Source organism: Somniosus microcephalus, chromosome 3 (genome assembly GCF_052327205.1).
Source record: "Somniosus microcephalus isolate GS21.2 chromosome 3, FLI_Smic_1.0, whole genome shotgun sequence".
NCBI lineage: Eukaryota > Metazoa > Chordata > Chondrichthyes > Squaliformes > Somniosidae > Somniosus > Somniosus microcephalus.
This window is the reverse complement of record NC_140989.1, coordinates 322,349,325-322,371,615: the sequence shown is the minus strand read 5'-3', so window position 1 is coordinate 322,371,615 and position 22,291 is coordinate 322,349,325. Positions and strand designations below refer to the sequence as shown.

At 43.3% G+C, this 22,291-nt stretch overlaps 1 protein-coding gene across 3 annotated transcripts in view; it reads left to right on the top strand.

The window, feature by feature from the left end:
* zte38 (zebrafish testis-expressed 38) overlaps nucleotides 1-21,960 on the top strand; it is a 41,529-nt gene extending 19,569 nt beyond the window's left edge. For 2 of the 3 annotated variants that reach the window (XM_085983069.1, XM_085983067.1), the window contains 9 exons: nucleotides 1,154-1,180; nucleotides 1,289-1,356; nucleotides 3,457-3,608; nucleotides 9,399-9,634; nucleotides 11,490-11,538; nucleotides 14,052-14,113; nucleotides 15,811-15,882; nucleotides 18,520-18,636; nucleotides 20,844-21,111. In XM_085983069.1, coding sequence (XP_085839195.1) covers nucleotides 1,154-1,180; nucleotides 1,289-1,356; nucleotides 3,457-3,608; nucleotides 9,399-9,634; nucleotides 11,490-11,538; nucleotides 14,052-14,113; nucleotides 15,811-15,882; nucleotides 18,520-18,636; nucleotides 20,844-20,903 — 843 coding nt within the window. In that variant the 3' untranslated portion in view covers nucleotides 20,904-21,111. Of the gene's footprint in view, nucleotides 1-1,153; nucleotides 1,181-1,288; nucleotides 1,357-3,456; nucleotides 3,609-9,398; nucleotides 9,635-11,489; nucleotides 11,539-14,051; nucleotides 14,114-15,810; nucleotides 15,883-18,519; nucleotides 18,637-20,843; nucleotides 21,112-21,904 lie in introns of those variants that run through there. The other variant, XM_085983068.1, reaches the window with a different exon arrangement.
* Nucleotides 21,961-22,291: the final 331 nt, after the last annotated feature.

The window sequence follows — 22,291 nt, the reverse complement described above, 5'->3', positions numbered from 1 at the left end:
GATGAGACGTCAACCCAAGGTCCCGTCTGCTCTCCCATGTAGAAATAAAAGATCCCATGGCACTATTCAAAGAAGAGCAGGGGAGTCTTCCTAGTATCCTGGCCAATACTCATCCTTGAACCAACACCATCAATAGCACATTGTATAGTCATTTATTTCATTGCTGTTTGTGAGACCTTGCTGTGCACAAATTGGCTGCCGTGTTTGCCTACAAAACAACAGTGACTACAGTTTAAAAAAAAGTAATTCATAGGCCGTAAAGTGCTTTGGGGCATCCTAATGTCATGAAAGGCACTATATATAATTGAAAGTTCTTTCTCTTTTTTTTCTTTACAGATGCTGACGAACCTAACGCTTATTTCCAGAAATTTCTGTTTTTATTTGTAAATAGTGTAGAGTATTTAATTTAAAAGAAAAGAAGTGCTAGCAACATTTAGTGGGATATTCAGTACTGCACTACTGTCTACTTTTATTGTGTCAACAAGTTGTCCAGTTTCTAAATATTCATGTCATTGGGGGAGTTGTACATATGACTAACCCTTAACTCCTAAAATTGCAACTGCATAAAATACATTGCAATTGTAGGCCATTTTTTCAGGTTGTAAGTACAAAGTCCCTCCAAGGCACAGGAAAGCCTGCCAATCAGTCTGGCTGTTGGGTGGGAAACGTGGACAAAAAATGTAAAAGATGTCCTGCGGTAAAAACCTGCAGGACGTTCGGGAACCCCGTGCTTCCGGGTTACCCGTCCAAAACTCCTCCCTCCGGCTCCAAACGCACGGCCCTGCAAATAATCGGGGCCATTGTCTCAGCTCATCCATGAAGAATGGCCACTTGGGCAAGGTATCGAAAGGTTACCAGTGCCTGTCAAACTGCACCCCAGTATAAGTTGCTGTCTTCAGGAGTGAGGAAAGATAATAAAATACGAAAGGGAGAATCCATAACAGTTCAAGTCATACATGGGCTAGAGGGGGAAAAAAGGCTTGATTATTGAATGGAAATTGGTCACTCCTCATTGATTATTTAATATTCTTGACATTTATATATTCTGTGCATATATGTATCTTGTAGCTGTAGTGATTATTTAAATATTTAACTATTTTTAAGGAGAATATGGTCTCTGTACAGTACAAATTTTGTGAATTTGAATTTTTAGGTTCATAGAGATCCCGAGGATCCAAATGTAAGCATTTATACTTTGTGAAAATGTTTATATAATACAATTTTAATTTTTGTCTATGGGTACAAATTAAAGATAACTAACTAGACTTAATCCCATGTCTACCTACAGAGCATAATTGAGTCTTACCAGTTTAAATTCAAGTACACTGCAGATGGACCAAAGCTGGATATTTTAAGGTAACTAACTGGGCTCGACCAGAGGAAATAGTTTCTCTCTATCTACCCTATCATATCCTTTACTCATCTCAACACCTCAATTAGTTCAGCCTTTAATCTTCGATACTCAAGGAAATATAAGCCTAGTCTATGCACATCGGGCGCAGCTTGTATAAGAACCTGCAATCGGGGAAGCTTTTTAATTTTTAATGTGATTTATACTGATGCATTAAAAGAAATAGAAAATACAGAGTAGGTCTCAGGTGAAGATATATATTTTTAAAATTGCATTTAAAAGACCAGAAAAATGAGTTTATTTCCTGCTGCGCCTGCAAATCTGGTTGCAATATTAAGAGACCCCCCCGAACAAGTGCAATTGGCAGATACTCACATTTGAGAGTTGGAGGCGTAGCCAGTTTTGTCATAGAGTCATAACGGCACAGAAGGAGGCCATTTGGCCCATCGAGTCCGTGCTGGCTCTCTGTGGAGCAATCCAGTCAGTCCCATTCCCCCGCTCTATCCCCGTAGACCTGCAAGTTTATTTCCCTCAAGTGCCTATCTAGTCTCCCCTTGAAAACATTGAGTGTCTCCGCTTCCACCACTTCCGTCGGCAGCGAGTTCCAGGTCCTCACCACTCGCTGCGTAAAAAAGTTTTTCCTCACATCCCCCCTGTATCTCTTGCCCAAAACTTTAAATCTGTGTCCCCTAGTCCTTGTACAGTTTTGGTCTCCTTATTTAAGGAAGGATATACTTGCATTGGAGGCAGTTCAGAGAAGGTTCACGAGGTTGATTCTGGAGATGAAGGGGTTGTCTTATGAAGAAAGGTTGAGCAGGTTGGGCCTATACTCATTGGAGCTTAGAAGAATAAGAGGGGATCTTATTGAAACATATAAGATTCTGAAGGGGCTTGACAGGGTAGATGCAGAGAGGATGTTTCCCCTTGTGGGAGAATCTAGAACTAGGGGGTATAATTTCAGAATAAGGGGCCACCCTTTTAAATCGGAAATGAGGAGGAATTTCTTCTCTCAGAGGGTCGTGAATCTTTGGAATTCTCTTCCCCAGAGAGCTGTGGAGGCTGGGTCATTGAATATATTTAAGGTGGAGATGGACAGATTTTTGAACGATAAGGGAGTCAAGGGTTATGGCGAGCGGGCAGGGAAGTGGAGTTGAGGCCAAGATCAGATCAGCCATGATCTTATTGAATGGCGGAGCAGGCTCGAGGGGCCAAATGACCTGCTCCTGCTCCTACGTCTTATGTTCTTATGTTGTACAATCAACTAGTGGAAACAGCCTTTCCCCGTCTAGCCTATCCAAACCCATCATAATCTTGTACACCTCTATCAAATCACCCCTCAACCTCCTTTGCTCTAATGAAAACAAATCCAGCTTCTCCAACCTGTCCTTGTAGCTAAGATTCCCCATTCCCGATACCATTCTGGTAAATCTCCTCTGCACCCTCTCAAGTGCTTACTCATCCTTCCTAAAGTGTGGTGACCAGAACTGGACGCACTACTCCAGTTGTGGCCTAACCAGTGCTTTATAAAGGATCAGGATAACTTCGCTACTTTGTACTCAATACCTCTATTTATGAAGCCCAAGATCCCATATGCTTTGCTAACCACTCTCTCAATATGTCCTGCCACCTTCAGGGACCTATGCACATTAACTTCCAGATCCCTCTTGTCCTACACATCTTTAAAACTGTGCCATTAAGTGTATATTGCCTCTCCCTGTTCCTTCTGCCAAAATGCATCACCTCACACTTGATTCGTTCAAACAGAGGGTTTGATGGACGGACGTAAATGATTGAAGAGACTTTGGCATATTGTAGTTACACAAGTAACTCACATACACCAAAAATTCCGCAAGCTCTTAAGCCATGTAATTGGTTTGCACCTAGATTATGGGTGTATCTGAGTGCAAATATGGAGTAAACTCCAGGTCCATATATTTAAATTAAGGCACGCAAGACTCAGCAGGAGAATCACGGGAAAGGCTAAAAGTGTCCAGGAACTCGAGGGGAGGGGGGGATTTAACGACAGAAAACCAGCAGAAATGACTTCTGTCCAATTTTTCTGCCACAATAAGTTAGTTACTCCCACTGTATTTAAATTTGTACAGCAAAAACAAGCATATTGGAACAGAAGTAAGCCTTCAAGATACGAAGAAAGCTTCCATCCTGCTCATCCGTAAGCTCTTTGTCTTGATGCAGAGCCTTGAAATTCTTCCTAATGATGTGTCTCTGACAATGAAACTCTTCTATTATGATGAAGGTAAATTCGGTTTATTATTTTAAGAATTGTTTTATTCGCATTTATTCTTACTGGCTGCTTCATGTACTTATATAGTTAAGTTCCAAAATGGAGGTTTTTAACCTGTGCTTTGTTCACAGTATTTTTATTTTTATTTTGTTTCATGATTCTTCTGCATATCACATCCCCCATACACCACTAGTGTGGACTGGCACCTCTGCAAAACTAATGTATGGGATGATTTCCCCTGTCAGATATTGTGTGACATCAGACGTGTTTCTGTGTAGCCATCCCAAATCCCGAGCAGTATAAAAAGGCTGGTCCCGTCCTGCAGTGTTCATTTATTTCTCCCAGGAGTGAGTGAACATTGAAAATTCATATGCAAGTTACTTTTTTGATAAATTTGTTGTAGTAGGCATGTTTCTGACTATTTTTTCTTCAACCTTCTTCACTGTTCATCACTACTTATGGTATTGCATCGAGTTTCTGCCACATTTTGCCTGATTCAATCATTTTCGAAAATGATCGTCAAAATTCTTCTCAGCGAATTCTTTAACAATAGCTACCAGCCATATTGATTTTAAATACTGTGCAAAGTTTTTGTGGGTCTTTAGCATTGCATATGGATTCCAATGTATGCCTACTTAGCATGACACTGGATCCTGCAATATTTGTCTGGACTTTTCAGCCTGTACCAGATGAGCTATCATCCAGGAGAAAATGAAAAGGATGTTTCACCCAGTTCAACTTGCCCCATTCGTTAGGGATCCTGTTCATTGTTCCATTAGTGCTGTCATCCAGTCAGTGCTCATTGGATCCACTTATGGTGCTCTGATCACCTACAGTCAAGCAATGATACCCTTTTATATTGCACAGGTCACATGGGACTGCCTCCAAGGTCTATCCCACTGTTTTATAAGGATGGGAATGTTATACCATGTAACACAAAGTATATTGTTCTTTTACAGTGAAGCTGTAAGCCCTGAGGCTACAAACTGATAGAAATTAGGGGTACCTAAAATATATATGGTTATGCGAATGAAATTGTGATGCGAATAATACTGTGTTTAAATAATTGTATTAGAGCTCGAAACAAGTAAGGGGTTAATGTATAAGTTGTGTTTTCTGGAACTGCTTAAGTTTCATTTTCCTGGAAACTTGTATTAGAGCTTGAGATAAAGGGCTAGAAATTCGGCTGGTTAGCACCTCTTGGGGGGGGGGGCGCAATAACAGGGCGCTAACCACTTACTGCCTGGACGCAGGGAGAATATCGCCTCCCGCTAAATTTGGCAGGAGGTTTGTGGCGGCGGTATGGTGTTACACCCTGATCCCCTTCGCCTGGAGATTGTGACGTCATCGCCGTGCGCATCGCTCCAGTAGTGCCCCAGACCCGAACTTCGGTTTTGCCCCCTGCAGCATCGCCGGGTGAAAACACCGGCAGCTGAAGGAGGCGTTCATCAGGAGGCTGGGCGCTTTGGAGGCAACACTTAAAGGCGAGGTGGCCGGGGTAGGAAAAAAAATATTGAAATGCTCGTTCTCTGTTTTTTTTTACTTTTTTCCCCAGCGCTCGATCAGCCCGGCACTCTGCTGCAGTGCATCGGGCTGATCGGGCCGGATCGCGGCTGCCGTCGGGAACCAGATAAGTTGCTTTCCCTTGCAGAGCCTGCAGCGATGGTCCTTCCCTTCAAGGGAGGGAAGGAGCCTTTCAACGCGGCAGCGCTGCACGGCCCATTGTGCAGCGCTGCTCACCAACACCCCGCCTGCTGCTTGTTGCGCTCCAGGAAGGAAGTGGAGAGCTTGATTTGATCAGGGCGCAATGCCATACCGTCACCGCAAAACCGAGTTTTTTAAAGGTTGAAAGACATTAGCGCCTGGCACTCATTTTTCAACTTTGAAAAGTCAGCGCCCCAAACGGGGCTATAATGAATTTCTCCCCCAAAGTGTCTTCAGACTAGTATTAGATTAGATGGATAGATACTTAAAATTTGCCAATGTTTTCAGCTCCCTGCGGATGTGATAACATTTTGCATCGCGGCAGTCACATATGACCTTGCCTCCCAGGCTAGCTGTCTGCTGTTTGTAAGTTAGGAATTTGACTTTATTTAACGTATCTTTAATTTGGCCAACTAAGGCCCAACTTATGTTTCTTCCATTATTGCTAATAACCATATTATAATGCTAAGTTAGGAATTGGAGTTCGTTTAACAGAGCTGCTTGCGAAGATTTGTAGAAGTTAATTAGTATAAGGACATAGAATAGAAGGAATTTATGGGAGTTAATATATCATCTCAGGATGGAGTAGTCTGTTAGATTATAAGGAGAAATAGTTTGGATAGCGGCTGGTTGAGTAGACAGCTCTAGCATGGGCCTCTAATTAAAAGACCCACGGTTGTGCCTGGTACACACACTGACTACACCAGGGAGGACAAGACCGATGAGATAAGAGGAATTCAGATGGATTGGCCTTCAAAATGTATGAACAAGAATGACGTGAGGAAAAGCATAAGACCCCTTAAGGGAGGGTTTTCATCTGTAAGTTTAGACAAAGAACTCGACATCCCATTGGGCACCTTGTTTTAAGGGGAACCTCTATAAGTTAAATGGTCTTGTCAATACTTTACCCCAGGTCCACCCCTAAAAAAGGGTATAAAAGAAAGACCTGAAAAGACCCTAGCTCAGATGGTGGAGTGAAGAGCTCCCAAGAGTGTTTAACACTCTTGGCGGTTCTAGAAGAGAGGGAGAAAGGCCGTAAGCCGAAGAGCTGTTCGCGCACACCAGCCGGATGTCCGATCAGGGCCGGTACTCGCCACTTGTCACGGTCGTATGTTTTTGCTGTATAACTAGTGTGTTATACCCGTCTGTAACTCTGATTAAACACAACATACCCACCATATTGGTTTGCACTCGATCCTGATTATTTGAAAGACCAGAGATAAGTTAATCTCAACAAAACTCTAATTGTTGTTAAGTAAGCACAGGCTCAGGTAAATCAGAATGTAATGGTTGTTTAGTCATGGAATGTTACAAAAGCTCCGCTGGGGTGAGGTGGGTTTCCTGTAAGAAAGCCACAACCACTTGCTCTCTTCTGTGAATAAATCAAATCTTCCAAAACTCATGGGGAACAAACTCATGAAAGAGCAAAGGGCTGGCAATCCTAATTAACAAGCACATAACATTCACACTAGAGACCAGCAATCCAAGACAAGATGACAATCTATCTGATAACGGTGCAGACATTAGTGGAGAAGATTATAGACACAATGAGGTCTTGGAAGCCCTGTGAAAGTATTCAGTTTAAAGGATCTATTGAAGTATTGGTAATGTACCTGCCTTGGCTCAGTGATGTTACTCTTGTCTCTGAGACAGAGGTCATGGATGCAAGCTCCACTCTAGAGACTTGATCATGTAATCTAGTCTGACATATCAACACAGCACTGTGGGAATGCTGCACTGTTAAAGGTGCTGTCTTTCGGATGAAATGTTAAACCAAGGTCCTGTCTGCCCTCTCAGGTGGATGTAACAAAAGAGTTCTCCTAGTGTCCTAGCCAATATTTAACCCTCAACCAACATTGTTAAAACAAATTACCTGGTTAGTTATCTCATTGCTGTTTGCGTGACCTTGCTCTGCACAAATTGACTGCCGTGCTTTCCTACATGACAACAGTGACTACACTTCAAAACTGCTTCATTGGCTGTAAAGTGCTTTGGGATGTCCTGAGGTTGTGAAAGGCACTAGATGGCCTTAGAAGCTCATCCTAGCACCTTAATGTTGCAGCAATTTCTCCAAGGTCGTGTGGGTCCTGAGAAACTTCTTGCAATGTGTTGCAGATGTAGATAGTGGACTCCTCCCACTTAGTCATTATCTCAACAATATGCATGGAAACTGTCTCCTGCATATGAGATTGATTCTCATTGTTCTTTTGAGCCACGGGCAGTCGTTTCTTCTCCCTCAGTGGGGGAATGACACTCTCCCTGTCTTGCACTCCCAGATCCTCATTGTCACTGGTGCTCAGTAAACTGACCTGGTGACAATCTTTCTGACTATGTAACTAATTCCATACAACCAGTTGTCTCTGTGCTGGTACTTGTACAGGTAGGATGGCAGGATGGAGCTGAAGAGAACATGACAGCAGCTGTGGATCTGGAAGTGCCTAGGAAATGAAAGACAGAGGAGCTTGTTTAGCCGTGCCCACAGTGACATTTGCCTTTGAAGAAATAGGATGCGTGTATGGGCATTTCAATACTTTAAAAAAGCACAAGAAGCTAATATGACATATGATAAGCCTTGTCCAGCCTTTACCAACCTTCTCTTGCCAGCTCACCTCTAACCTCAGCCTCTCCTACAGGCTCTTCTGTCCATCTGCCTACTAAATCTAATGCCTCCTCTTCTTGAAGACTCAGGATTTTCAGTGATGGTGACCTTCCCCCAGATGTTCTTCTATGGTGAGAAGGGGGAGAAGACAATGTTACAGGTCTGTGAGTGTCACGGAGGCCTCTACAATATGAGGTCATGCATCCCATGATGAAGAGAGGTGAAGGTGCATTGGGCTAGAAATTCGCTGCAGTTGCGCCTCCGGGGGGCTAACAGGGCACAAACGACTTTTCACCTGGGCTCGGCACCGCTGCTAACGACTCCCGCTAAATTCAGCATGAGTTTAACGGTAACCGGTAGCGCCCGCTCCGCTGCGCAGGCGATGACGACGTCATAACCGTGCGCAGTGCCCCGTTTTCGCCCCACCTGCAAAATTGGCCTTTGCCCCCTGAATCTACGCCGGGCGATGACAGGGACCAATTTAGGGGGCGGGAATAGAGCAGCAGGAGGCTCGCGGGGTGGTAAGTAAGGGGGAGGTGGCGGGCGGGGGGAAAAGAAATCGGCCGACTTGTCACAGCCCGTTGCGTCTTTCAACGCGGGGTCCATGCCGCGATCTGGCAGCCTGGCACTCCTCTTGAGTCCACCTCCACCTCCCTCTTGGGTCACTAAAACTGAATTTAGTGATCACTGGCACTATTTTTCGCTGGGCGCTAAATTTAGTGCCCGGGTGATGTTAGCAACCCAAAATGGTCGCAAATGAATTTTTCCCCCATTGTCTCTTTAAAAGAAGTGTCCTTAAAGACTAGCAGACTGACAGGAAAATGAAGTGGCTTTGAGTAAAGAAGATTTGTGAGTGTTTTCAGATGTTGCCTTTAGCACCCAGGTATTGAGAGAGAAAGAGTATGAGACATAAGGAGGTGAATGAAGCTGTATGAGTAATAGAGGATGTATATTGATGCCAAAGCCTTGAGTTACCTTGGCCACCCTTGTGGGGACTTCAATTCCCCCCAAAAAATCCCAGAACACCATGCAATAAAGATTCTGTTTAACTTGTTCAGTCACCATAAATCAGTGGTTCCGTTCTGATCAAGGTTACCTGTGATTTCTCTTAACAGATGCTGACTGACCGACTGTGTATTTCCAGCATTTTCGGTGTTTACTTCAGATTTCCATCATTTACAATTTTTCCTTTTCCCCTAATTTCCAGCATGTTTCCCAAGAATTAACTCTCAGCTCTCAGCAAATACAGTACAAGCACTTCATAAAACTCGGTGTCAATTCAAATGGCATGAAGAGCATCTGCATTGGGTGAGAAACAGGAATAGGCATAGCCTATTGAGCCTGTTCTGCAATACAATTAGATTATGGCTGATCTGTTAAATAGGCAAATATTAGAATTTATGAAGTACTACCCTGCATATATTTTACATTTATTTAAAATGTTATTAAATATTTGTTAAAAAAAATAATTCCTGATCCATATATTTTCTACTTGACAGTGACACCTCCTGAATACCAACCGCCAGGGTTTAAAGAAGGCGAGTGTGATGCTGTGTGGTTCGAGGGAACCCCAGTCCATTTTAAAGTTGGTGATGTGCACACTCCATTCCATATGATGAAACTGCGGGTCACCACAGAGAAAGAGACAATGGAACAGCTGGAGAAAGAGAACATGCTAAATGAGGAAATTGAAACTGCACAGCAGGGAATGGAGGAAGTCAAATCCACCCTAAATGTGAGTGCCGATGCTCACTAGTTGCTTATACAGGTCTACAGTCTCCTTCTTAAATATATTCAGTGACTTGGCCTCCGCAGCTGTCTGTGGTAGAGAATTCCAGTTATACAGAGCCTTGGTGAGACCACACCTGGAGTACTGTGTGCAGTTTTGGTCTCCTTACCTAAGAAAGGCTATACTTGCCATAGAGGGAGTGCAGCGAAGGTTCACCAGACTGATTCCTGGGATGGCAGAACTGTCGTATGAGGAGAGATTGGGTCGACTAGGCCTGTATTCACTAGAGTTTAGAAGAATGAGAGGGGATCTCATTGAAACGTATAAAATTCTGACAGGGCTAGACAGACTGGATGCAGGGAGGATGTTTCCCCTGGCTGGGAGGGTCTAGAATGAGGGGTCACAGTCTCAGGATACAGGCTAGGATGGAGAAATTTCTTCACTCAGAGGGTGGTGAACCTGTGGAATTCTCTACCACAGACAGCTGTAGAGGCCAAGTCACTAAATATATTTAAGAAGGAGATAGATAGATTTCTAGACACAAAAGGCATCAAGGGGTATGGGGAGAGAGCGGGAATATGGTATTGAGATAGAGGATCAGCTATGATTATTGTGCTGTCTCTCCCTCTAACTTAACCTTACTGTATGTACATAACCTACTTATATATGTATAACTTACCTGTTAGGGCCGTTGCCCCTTTAACTCACCTTTTAGGGCCATTGCCCCTTTAAGACGCGCCTTAGCGCGCTGATGTCACGTCACGTACGACGTGACGTGCGTGAGGCGGCTGCCGGCCCGACTCGGCTCTCCGGAAAGGCCGCCGGCACAGCCCGGCCTAGCGTCTTCGGCCGCATCGATCAGCCGCCGGGAGCGCCGCTATCTTCCGCTCCCGCGGCAAGCACCGGCCCAGCCTGGCCTCCAGCCCCGCTCCCGACTTAGGCCCCAACGGCCAGCGACGCAACGACCGGCAAACGTGACGACGTCACAACCCCGAGCGTGATGAGGTCATCACGCTCCCCACGGGACTGCGAGCTCATTCCTCGTGGAGCCGCCGCCGGAACAGGACCTGCGCTACGGTGCTCCTCAGTTGTATTGCCCCCATGCTGGAGTCTTGGAAATTGTTTGTCTGTAAGTATTTTAGAATGCTATAGACGATTAGCGTACACTGTATGTTGTAGAAAATGTTTAGTTGTAACTTTTCTCGGTCTAGCTGGTTATCTAGCAGCTGTATTTGATACACTATGTACAGGGCTAATTTAAAGAGAATGCCTTCCAGCTTGCTAAATGTATATTCGTTGCCAGACGTACTGTGTTGCCCAGGCGTACCTAAATTTGTGTACACATACCAATTATGCGTCTGTATACTAATGCGTCCTTCCATTTCTGTGTTGTATTTCAGTTTTACAATAAGAATCTTTCAATAAAGCGTTACAAGAAAAGTCAAGCCTTGTGATTTTACGGGAAGATATCAAGTTGTTCGCTATCTGTCTAGCTCTGCATAGCCACGCGTTGCGAGGGCAGAATAATTATATTGAATGGCGGAGCAGGCTCAAAGGGCCTACTCCTGCTCCTATTTTTCTATGTTTCTATAATTTATTTTAGAATGTTAGTTATCTGTACAACAATGAGGTTCTACTAGAAACAAATAGAACAAGGACAGATATCTCATAAAATTGATTCTGTTGTTTGTCCAGAGCAGAAAGATTTGGAATGTTTGTGGTGGGACACCAAGAGCAACACCAGAACCACCTCTTGGCTTGCAGGGATGGTGTTCAAGATCCCACAAGCACCCATTACTCCTATCATGTTCTGACATGTTACCATCAGTGTTTTAACTGTGTTTTGTTTAATTTGATGCAGGACAGAAATACTGTAAAGGAAGGTACTCCATTCTACCAAAATATTACAGGTACAGTATGATCATTTCTAGCATGTTGAACAAATGTATGAGCAGTGGCTGCAATATCAAACTTCCTGAGCTACAGAAAATTTCAGACAGTTTGTTGCTTAGAGTAAACAATTAAGAAGAAGCAGAAGAAGCATTTTCCAATTAGGGTTAAAGTGGTAACTAATGAACTGTGAGTGCTGGTGGGAATGAAAAAGGATGGCCTAGAAATTCGATAGCGCCGCACTTGTTTTTCAGATGCAAAACAGATGCCTAAGCATCAATATTGTGGGCATGACACACACCCTCATTACGAGCTGGAAGTGTACCTCCTGCCATATTGGATGGGGCTTCTCCAGGTATCCAGGGTGCATGCCTTAACTATTAAAATGTCAAATTAATATATTTAAATATGCTTGCGAGGGTCAGATTGAGTGATGGTGCATCATCAGGAACTCTTCAAGTGACAGAGGTCTCACCACATCTTCTCTCAAGAGAATGACATGGGTTAACTTTTAGTATGAAGGGAAAGCAAGGAGAGATGAGTGTCTGGTGAAAGCATCTTCAGTTTGTCATGCAGAGTACGTACGGTAAGGTAGAAGTAAGAAGGAGAGAAAAAGGATACGGTGTGAAGAAACGCTGTGCAAGGTCTCCTCCAGCGTTGCCAGTCGCCACGGCTATGATTCTCCCCCTACCCATAATGGTCAGCACGCTTTCTTCAACAGGGAAGAGGATGCGCAGGCAAACTCGGCCTCCTCAGCTGGCAATCTCCTGTCTGGAGTTGTGTGCGACCTTCACTTGCAAGAAAGAAGTGAGTGTATTAGTGACCATCTTGTGAGGTGTTTAGAGAATGTACCTGTCATGGTCGAATAGTTGGTACGCCGTGTGTAAGATGTGAGGTGTGGGGAAGTGAGGGTTGCAACAGTGATCAGTCTGTGAGTATGAGGAGAATGAGGTGTAGTGCAGTGAGTAGCGAGGCTGGAGGTGGTGGTGATGAGAGCAAGAGAGCAGTATTCTTACCTTGACAACTCTGATGAGGTCATTGAGCTTTTTGCAGCATTGTAATCACATCCTTAAAGCTAAGCTCCTGGCATTGACCTCCTCTGAGATCTATTCCCACTGGTGGTGCAGATATTGTCTGGAGGGATTTCTTTCCCCTGGGGGGGAACAGGATCTCCCTCCTCCTGTCCACTGCCTGGACCAGGACCTCCAAAGCAGCATTTGAGAATCTGATGGCACGATTTGCTGATATAACAGAAGTGCTTCCCTGGTGTGCAGAGTGCATCTCCCCTTTAACAGGTGCTGGATGCCTTTGTGGCCTAATTTCCACCCTCACCCAAACAGGAGTTCAGCCAATGAATAGCACTGGATTCACACCTGGCACATTATATTGAAGACCCAGCACAAATTTAACATGTTGCCTGGGACCACATGAACAGACGCATACATTGCATGCCCCACCCCTTGCGCGCCAGTTTTTAGATGCTATCAAATTTCTAGGCCCAAGCCTAGATCGAGTGGATAGGAAGGACCTATTTCCCTTAGCAGAGAGGTCAATAACCAGGGGGTATAGATTTAAATTAATTGGTAGAAGGATTATAGGGGAGTTGAGGAGAACTTTTTTCACCCAGAGGGTGGTGGGGGTTTGGAACTCACTGCCTGAAAGGGTGGTAGAGGCAGAAACCCTCATCGCATTTAAAAGTACACCTGTACTTGGATATGCACTTGAAGTGCCGTAATCTATAGCTATGAACAAAGAGCTGCACAGTAGGATTAGGCTGGATAGCTCTTTTTCACCTGGCACAGACACAATGGGCCAAATGGCTTCCTTCTGTGCTGTAAATTTCTATGATTCTATAAGACTTCAGTTTTGCTGATGTTGAACGAGAGGAAACCTTGACCTTGGACAGGCAGTCAGACAGAACAGTATGATGACGAGGTCAGCATGGGTAACGGTCATTCAGCTTAACTGACTCATTAAGTTATTTATGCCCAAGTGCAGAGTAATTGTTATCTCTCCTGCTTTAGTGCTAAATCTGTATATTCCTGTACTGTTAGCAACTATCCTTTCCCAAAGCCTGAAACGGGTGCTGTCCTAGAAGTGTGTTGTTTAAGAAATAATTTTAATTCCATAAATTACAGAAATTTTTTATTTTTGTTTTGTAAATATTGGAACATTGCATATATGACCCCTTCAGAACCAAAATATGGACAAATACATGGCAAAGATCGAATAAGTGAATGTACGTAATTTTTAGTAAAAAAAAGAAAAAGGACTGTATAAAATTCTGATTTGCTAGAGCATCAAGACAAACTAACTTCTGTTGGTGGACAACACTACTGTGGTTATGGATTATAATTTGGATAAAAAGGTTAGATTTTGAGATAGGTGAATAGTCACAACCATTGAAGAATGAATATGCAACATTCTACTACATCAATATATACTATAATATTAATTTTCAGGGGTAGTATCTCATTTATACACTAGTTTGTTGGAAAATCTGTAACCTTTTGGTGTTTTCATATTTTGGCAGCTCAGTCTGAACTTCAGAAATGTGTAACTAACAAGCAATCATTCAGTGCGTCAGAGAAAGAGGTATTTATTTTGCCATATGAGGAGGGATTCAGATAAATAATCGTGAAGTCACAAGAACAAATAGAAATAAGAAAGAACTTTAAATTATATTTATATAAAAATATATAAAAGAAAGAAAGACTTGCATTTATATAGCCCTTTCACGACCACCGGACCTCTCAAAGCACTTTACAGCCAATTGAAGTGGAGTCACTGTTGTAATGTGGGAAATGTGGCAGCCAATGTGCGCACAGCAAGCTCCCACAAACAGCAATGTGATAATGACCAGATAATCTGTTTTTATGATGTTAGTTGAGGGATAAATATTGGCCAGGACACCGGGGATAACTCCCCTGCTCTTCTTCGAAATAGTGCCATGGGATCTTTTACATCCACCTGAGAGAGCAGACGGGGCCCAAAAGTAAAGTGAGCACATTTTGTGTTCATTAAAATAAGCACTGGATATTGGAATGTTTGCCCATTGTTGTGACCCATTGTCTAGATCAGCCACTCTAAGGTAGTGAAGGGAATTTTCCCATGGTCATGGCCAACAATCCTCCCTCAACCAACACAAATAAGAAACACACGAATTGGCTGCTAAGTTTGCCTACAGAGCAACAGTCACATTTCAGAGTAATTCACTGTATGTGAAGTCCTTCGAGACATTTCTGAAAGACGTAATAAGGTACTGAATAATTGTGTCCTTAAATTGGCAGTTAGCTACTTGGGCAGTAATACAATTAATTCACAACACAGAGTGTGACTTGGTGATAGTTCATAAAAAATTCTGCTGATTTGTAATAGCACAAAAAGCGCTACTTCAAACAGAGCAATTTCATCTATTGCATATCAACATATTGCAATATCATCTATCTCACTTGATCCTTCAGTTGTTAAATCTTTATCAATGGCCCGGATTTTGCTGTAATAATAACGGCCAGGCTATCAGCGTCACCGTTATTACAGGGTAAATCTGACCGCAACTTCTGGCGTCCACACATGCGCAGTTAAATGAGGAAATCCAGAAGTTGCTGTCAGAGATACCCTGCTCCTCCAAAGGGTGCACTGTTGCAGTCCTCGCCAATAGACTCAGCATTGAAATCACTGTAATGGCATGAACGTAGGGTACTTTTGCACTAGTCCCGCACTAAAAATGGCTGAAAAAGTTAAGGCTGGTGCATTCAGAAATAAGTGAGATTTTAGCGGCTTATTAAGTGATAATTACTGCTGAACAACATCTCTGGCCCTGAAAAATTTATTTTAGAAGTGTGAGGTCTCATTCCCTCAGAAGAAAGTTAACGTTGCAGATTTTTAGAAAAATTAGAATTGAATTTCTTTTTTAGTTTTTCTCTTTTATCTCTCTCCTTTAATCCCATCTGTATGTTCCAATCTTTATTTCGTGTCATGTACAATGATTTAAATGTAATTTATATTTCCTGTTTTTTTACTTCCTGGTTTGCAGTCTGTGTGGCTCAGTGAGGATACTTCAGTCTGATTGGCTGAAGCGCCTCGCTGTTGCTTGCTCTGTTCAGAGACACCACAGATCCCCTGTAGAGGGAGCCGCACTGGATCAGACTGCAGATTAGTAGAAATCTCTGCTGACAAGCCCGCGAAAAGTCTCTGGGCAACCGTTCCTTCAACACTGAGAGCAAAATCCGGGCCATTGTGTACTCTAATATCAACTTTGCATTTATCTTATAGATACTGTTTTCTTTTAGATAAAGCAGTTGGTAGCAAAGGCAGCAGAGCTGGATGTGTCAGGCAAAAGGACAAAACTTAGAAAAGTGCTGGTCAGTAGTCTGCAATATCTCATTTGAACTATTTCCCCCTCTTCCATCCTTAACACTCATTACTTCCAGGCATTGTGCTCCAGTCTGAAGAGCAGAGAGAATAGCATCACCAATTAATCCATAGGTACCTTTCCTGAAGCTATTCTTGGTTCAACGAACAGAAAGTGTTTTTGTTACATGAGTTTAATGTTTGTGTTTTCCCCCCCAAATCTGGGATGCTTTATTTCTGGAAGACATCTCTCCCATCTACCTTGATGGGAGCTGAGCAAAGTTATTAGATATGTGATTGGCAGACTAGGGGGCTAAATTCGATAGTCCCTGAAAACGGGTGCAGGGATCACGATGCGCAGTGACAGCAGCAGGTTTCTTCCTCCCATTACTGGAGAAAGGTATGCCCCTCCTCCTCCTCCTGACTGCACCCAGCAGTAATTCCAGCAAGACATCACTAAATCTGGGTGCTGCCCTTGCTCTATATCCACCATTTCCATTTGTGGACTGTTCCTTTAAATACAGCTGAGATCGCATCATGTGGGTGCGCAGCACACCTGCTGCGCAGTTTGGAGATGCGAAACCCAGAAGACAAAATTAAGTCGTTTGATTGAGATGAGATCACAGATTCCGACCCATTCTGTTGACTTCCAGTTTCCCCCCACGCAATTCCACCCCTCTGCACGGAAGCTGCCGTCAGATTAATATCGAGGTCAGAATATCTGAGCACTTGGACAAGTATCAGCTGATCAAAGAGAGTCAGCATGTGATGGGTAGGTCATGTCTGACTAATCTAGTTGAATTTTTTGAGGAGGTCACCCACATGTTGGCAGCTTGGGTAAATGCTGCGTCCATTCTTGAAACAATTGGGAATAAATGTCAAAGAAAATATCAAGGAAGCTGCCAACTTAACGCTATCCATTAATACCACAACAGTTAGATGGCAAGCATGCCACAAAGTGTTGCCTGTCAACATGCTTCAGGACTAGGAACCTGCTGTCGAGATGACCATGTGAATCCCACCAATAACTCTTTGTAGTTTTGGAAATGTGACATGCTTCTATTATTATTCAGTATGAAAGGAGTTGCAAGAGCTTGCCTGCTCAAAGATGTACAGTATTAGTCACTTGTTTGTTATGTCTATGGGTATCAAATTAGCTGTTATTGCAGATCATCCTTATGCTACCCTGAAAGGAGGTAGAGGCATAATAGTTGATGGAGAATGTGGCATTGCCACTGCTAATCCCATCCCTATGGTGAAGGTTGACTGCAGATTACCTTTGGTTATTCAAATTGACAAATGGTGAAAGATGATGAAAGCAGTAGCAAGTGACCTCACAATGATAGTGTGTAGAAAATGGAGTAGGATAAAGGTTTAGGCCTAAAAATTTGGTTGCTTTGCGCCGCCCGTTAGCGCCCTAAGAGCAAAGCAACTAGCGCCTGGGTGCTGCGCCGCCAACACCTCCCGCGAAATTCAGTGGGAGGTTAGCGGCGGTGGTAACCGTTAGCGCCCCGCGGTGCTGCACCGCCGGCGATGACGTCATCGCCATGCGCAGCGCCCCGGCCGCGATCTTCGGTAACGCCCCCTGACTTATCGCTGGACGCTATGTCCGACAGGGTCAGGGGGGCCTACCTGCGGCCGGGGTGGCACTAATTAAAGGGAAGGTGCCGGGCGGCCATTTTTATTGCTGGCTGCCTGCCAGCACCTGCCCCCTCTGCCGTCCCCGGCCTCCTCTGCAGCCCCCCCCCCCCCCCCCGGTGGAGGGCTGGCTGCGTTCTGTGAGCCCGGCACGTCTCTTGAGTGCCGGGCTCTTTTGCCTGCACTCCAATCCCTGGTGGCCCAGCTGGGCCCCGGGTCGCGCTGAGCTAGGTCCCTCCCCTTTAATAAGGGGAGGAAGGCCTGCAGTACCACTGTGGCATGTAGCGCCGCAATATTCACTCGCCGCGCCCAAGAGGGCTAATTTCGCCCCTGTGAAGTTAGCGCCCCAAAGGGGGCGCAACCCAATTTTTCCCTGTTAGAAATCAGAAAAACGTAACTAAGAAAATGGGGTCACTTTCATTTTCTGACGTTGTCTCTGTGCTATGATGTGAGAGAAACACACCTGTTATTTCCCACTAGGCGTCTTAGCTGTTCAAGCAGCAGTGAAGGCCAGTTGCTTCCCAACAAGGAGGTAAATTGAAGGGCAGGTGACCTGGTGTATTGTCATAAATTCTTAGTGGTCAAAATAATATCACAAATGAGATTGGTAGAAAGGTGGGAGCAGCTCATGTTCTTACTCTCTTTACCAAGCATCAGTGTTTGATCTGTGACAATCTAAAAGAGTGAAAAAATATTTTTAATAGGGATAAATGCAGAAGATTAATCTGGGTGCATAAAATTACTCATATTATGATTTATGTGTTGAGGATTAAAATTTTACATTACATTATGTGACAATGTTTGATAACCATAGTTTGCTTTTTCAATTATAATTGTGAGAGTAACAGAAAATTATTTAAGACCATAGCAAAACCATTGTACTGTACTTGAAAGAAAATTTATCTCTGCAATATTTTGATGTGTATGTGTTGTATTTTTTTAATGGTTATTACCATACTGTCCAATACCTTGGTGTATGTGTAGTTAAATTACTGGGCTTTCACTGTTAGGTACAAAGGAGTGACTCCCAGGATAATGGCAAAGTACATGAGGAACCTCAAAAGTTGAGCACTACGCAGGTCATAAAAGCTGTTCGAGTCAAAAAAACAATCTCTGAACTTGATCATGTGAGTGAAGAATCATTATCAATTATTCTGCTTGCTCCATTTTGTTTTAGTGGTTAAATTTGAGCACATACATACATAAACATATAAACACTTAATGGGATGCACTTCCTCGCCATTTCCAAGGCTAGCAGTTGAGGAGTGTGCGCCAAGTGGCATAGGAGAGGTGAAGTAAGAGAAGTCAGGGTATGAGGCTGTTAAAGTGGAGGAAGGAGTTTTAGGATTATGCATGTATGTAATTGCTGGGAGCTGGGTAGTTATAGTGTGAGATGCCAAGTTCAAGCCCTCCTTAACCAGAATGCAGTGTGCTGAGTTAGTTGAGCAAGTGTTGCTTTAAGAGGGTGAAACATGTGCTGGTGTTCAAGGTGGGCAAGGAAGAAAAAGGAGAAGTGTGCAGTGTATTACCTTTCTTAGCTGATGCGGATGTAGAACTTCTGGCGGCATGAGTAATAATTCTGGGTGACTCAATGACACCCACACCCAAGATTCTGTTCTTCCAGGTAGTCCTGTCTTCAATGCCCTCCATGAAGATTTTGAGGTCTGAATGAGTGAAGTTGTGCATTCTTCTTCTCTGGCTTGGTGCCATGCCGAGCTTCCCTCTGGGTGCAGCAGTGCTGGAGTGTATAAGTAAAATAAAAATATACCTAAGAGAATGAAGTGAAAGAGTCCAGAATCCAACTTTCCTTGCTAAAAATACTTCCCACACCATTCCTGCACAGTAATTACATCGGAAACAGAGAGGAAATTTACCCCCTAAGTGTTATGTAACAGGAAGTGTGCACAGATGCAAGATTATTCATGTATGACAGATATAGATAGATCTATATGTACTGATTTAGGATGCAACACAATTCTCCACACACACATTTTAGCTCTATTAAACATGCAACCGATTATAATAGTGATGATAGGACAATAGATTTTTTTTAAATTTACATACACTCACAATCATTGCTTATTGTTGCATTGCTTATTTAATAACAGTTTAGTTGTTGCTTCCTCAGAATTCTCTCAGTGCTCCTTTAATAAGAAAATTACAAATTTACTCTTTTCCTGCTCCGCTGCTGTTAAGTATGACGTTGTGGAACTTCCACCCACCCACTAGTTGCACCCCTGACCCCATCCCAGTTCCCTGGGTTCCCAGCATTTAAATATCTCTGACCGCATCTGTGCCATTTACGGCACAGCTGAGGCACCCGGCTCAGGTTGGGGTTTAGAAACACACTCATGACCACCTGAGGATCTTCAAACATTTTTTTAAAAGTGTCCCAGTTTTTTACCAGGCCGGTTTCAGTACTGCTCTGTGAAAGGCTTCAGTAGGGGAACTGGCCTTTTAAATGTTAAATCTCCCCAATCTTCTTAGGCAGTTCCTCGGAACCGAGGATGACTTACTTCCACACTAAAAATGAGTTTTCAGGTGACTGATGAGTCCAATGTGGGACCTACAGTCTCTGTCACAGGTGGGGCAGATGGTGGTTGAAGGGGTGGGTGGGTGGGGTGCTTGGGTTGACGTGTGCTCCAAGCGTTGCTTGTGCTTGGCTTCCGCTTTTTCCCGGCGAAGAGACTCGAGGTGTTCGGCGCCTTCCTGGATGCTTCTCCTCCACTTTGTGCGGTCTTGGGCCAGGGATTCCCAGGTGTCCGTGGGGATGTTGCACTTTTTCAAGGAGGCTTTGAGGGTGTCCTTGAAGCATTTCCTCTGCCCACCTGGGGCTCTCTTGCTGTGTCGGAGCTCTGAGTAGAGCGCTTGTTTTGGGAGTCTCGTATTAGGCAAAGCCCTTAACAACACTACGCCGGGGATGCATAGAGGCTTCCTTTGCGTACAGCATTGCTCAGTGGCAAATGGAGGAAAATATGTGATGTGACATAATTCCCTCATTTGTATTGTAATATACCCAGTCCTAAATCCACAGGAAATTTTGACATGGAAAAGGGGACAGGGTCTCAGTGTAACTGGGTCCTGCCTCAATTTCTGCACCCACCCATCCATCCAGAATACAGTTTTTATGCCTATAAATAAATTTGGGTCCGATATCTTTTGGCACAAACTTTTATTAATGGTCCATGTTGTGACAGAAAACGTGTGAATTTTACTGTTATTTGACAGGAAGAAAGGGTTTTACTGAAAGAAATATACTTTTCCACTACATATTGTGATATTACAAAGAAAAACTCTTAGCTACAGTTCTCGTGTACTCTCCATTTCTTGACAGGCGGCATGTGGTTCTGCAGTGCTTCAAGAGAAGATTACAAAGAGAAGGAGAAAAAATTGAAGTGTATTCTGATAATACTGGGCACAGCTTATTACTCATGACAGTATTATTTAACTGTTAATTTAGTTAGATTTTTAATATATTGAATTGCTTGCCCACTCAATACATTGTTACCCATAATTTCAAACAATATTAGTCATTGTTGTTACTACCTTGGTTAGAAATATATTTACGTAAATCTATGGTGAAATAAAACATTGTGGTCATATGAGCTTTGTCACATGTTTCTTAAGCTTTTTAAAGGGTATTTTCCTGTGATAAACGCTTTGAGTAAGAATTTATCTAGCGTTAGTATTTGGGAATTAGAATAAATATATGAAAATAAATAGGAGTCAACTTAGGTCTGAAGTTAGGCAGTAGTTGAAGAATTAAATGGAAACTTTGTGCATCAAATCATATTTCAAAAATAATAACATAAACATTCAGGATAAGTGTGATTTTAGGATGTGAACATTGTTATGTACTCTAAAAGATGGGTTTCGGGATTGTATATTATTTTGCCAAGTACTCTTTGTCATTCCTCACATTTTCCAAATCAGCACAGGCTTTTGTTATATGCCCATCTTTGTGCTTGTGAAAAATTTCCCAATTCATTACTTAATCAGATGCAGTGTTGGACACAGCTGTGATGTGAATGAACAGTTGTCAACATTTTTAAAAAGCAGGTATTTTATTTAGTTTGTAGCTAAAGCCTGACCCATCTGATTATATCACCTTCCATTATGTAACATCTTGTCATATAGCACGTATATATCTCAGATTAATTCACATTAATTTATTACTTCTAGATCATAGATTAAGGTGTGGGGGAATAAACTCTCACTTCAGTACATGTAGCAGAAGATTTCAAGATTAGAAAAGTCACTGTCTGGCCACAAAATGCACCACATATTTCACTGTACCTTTTGTACGCATGCTTATACAGTCACAACAAATTGCAATAAAGTATTTGTTGCACCGCTATTCTCTTAACATCAAATATCATACATTCTTATATACAGATGTTGCTCAACACCTGGATTATGGTTACTCATTGCCCAGGCGACTGAACCCAGAGGTAAGAGAAATAGAGCGCACTACTTGGCCTTAATATTTACGGGGAGGGAGTGAGAGAAGCGTGTTTACGGGGGAGAATCCCGGGAAAGTGGAGGTCCTGCTGAATTTAACAGCAGGACCTCATTATCATCTTTTACTCCATTTCCAGCCCGGCAGCCAGCCAGATTGACAGGCTGGCTAATGGGAAAGCCAGCAGTAGAAGGCCACAGCCAGAGACCATTAGGGACAGTCCTCAGCAACTGGGAAAGATCATGGAACAGAAGGGAGGGTCAGCCCAGCAATCGAGAGGGAGGGGGAGATCGCAGGGGAGAAGGGAGGGGTCAGACTGGCAA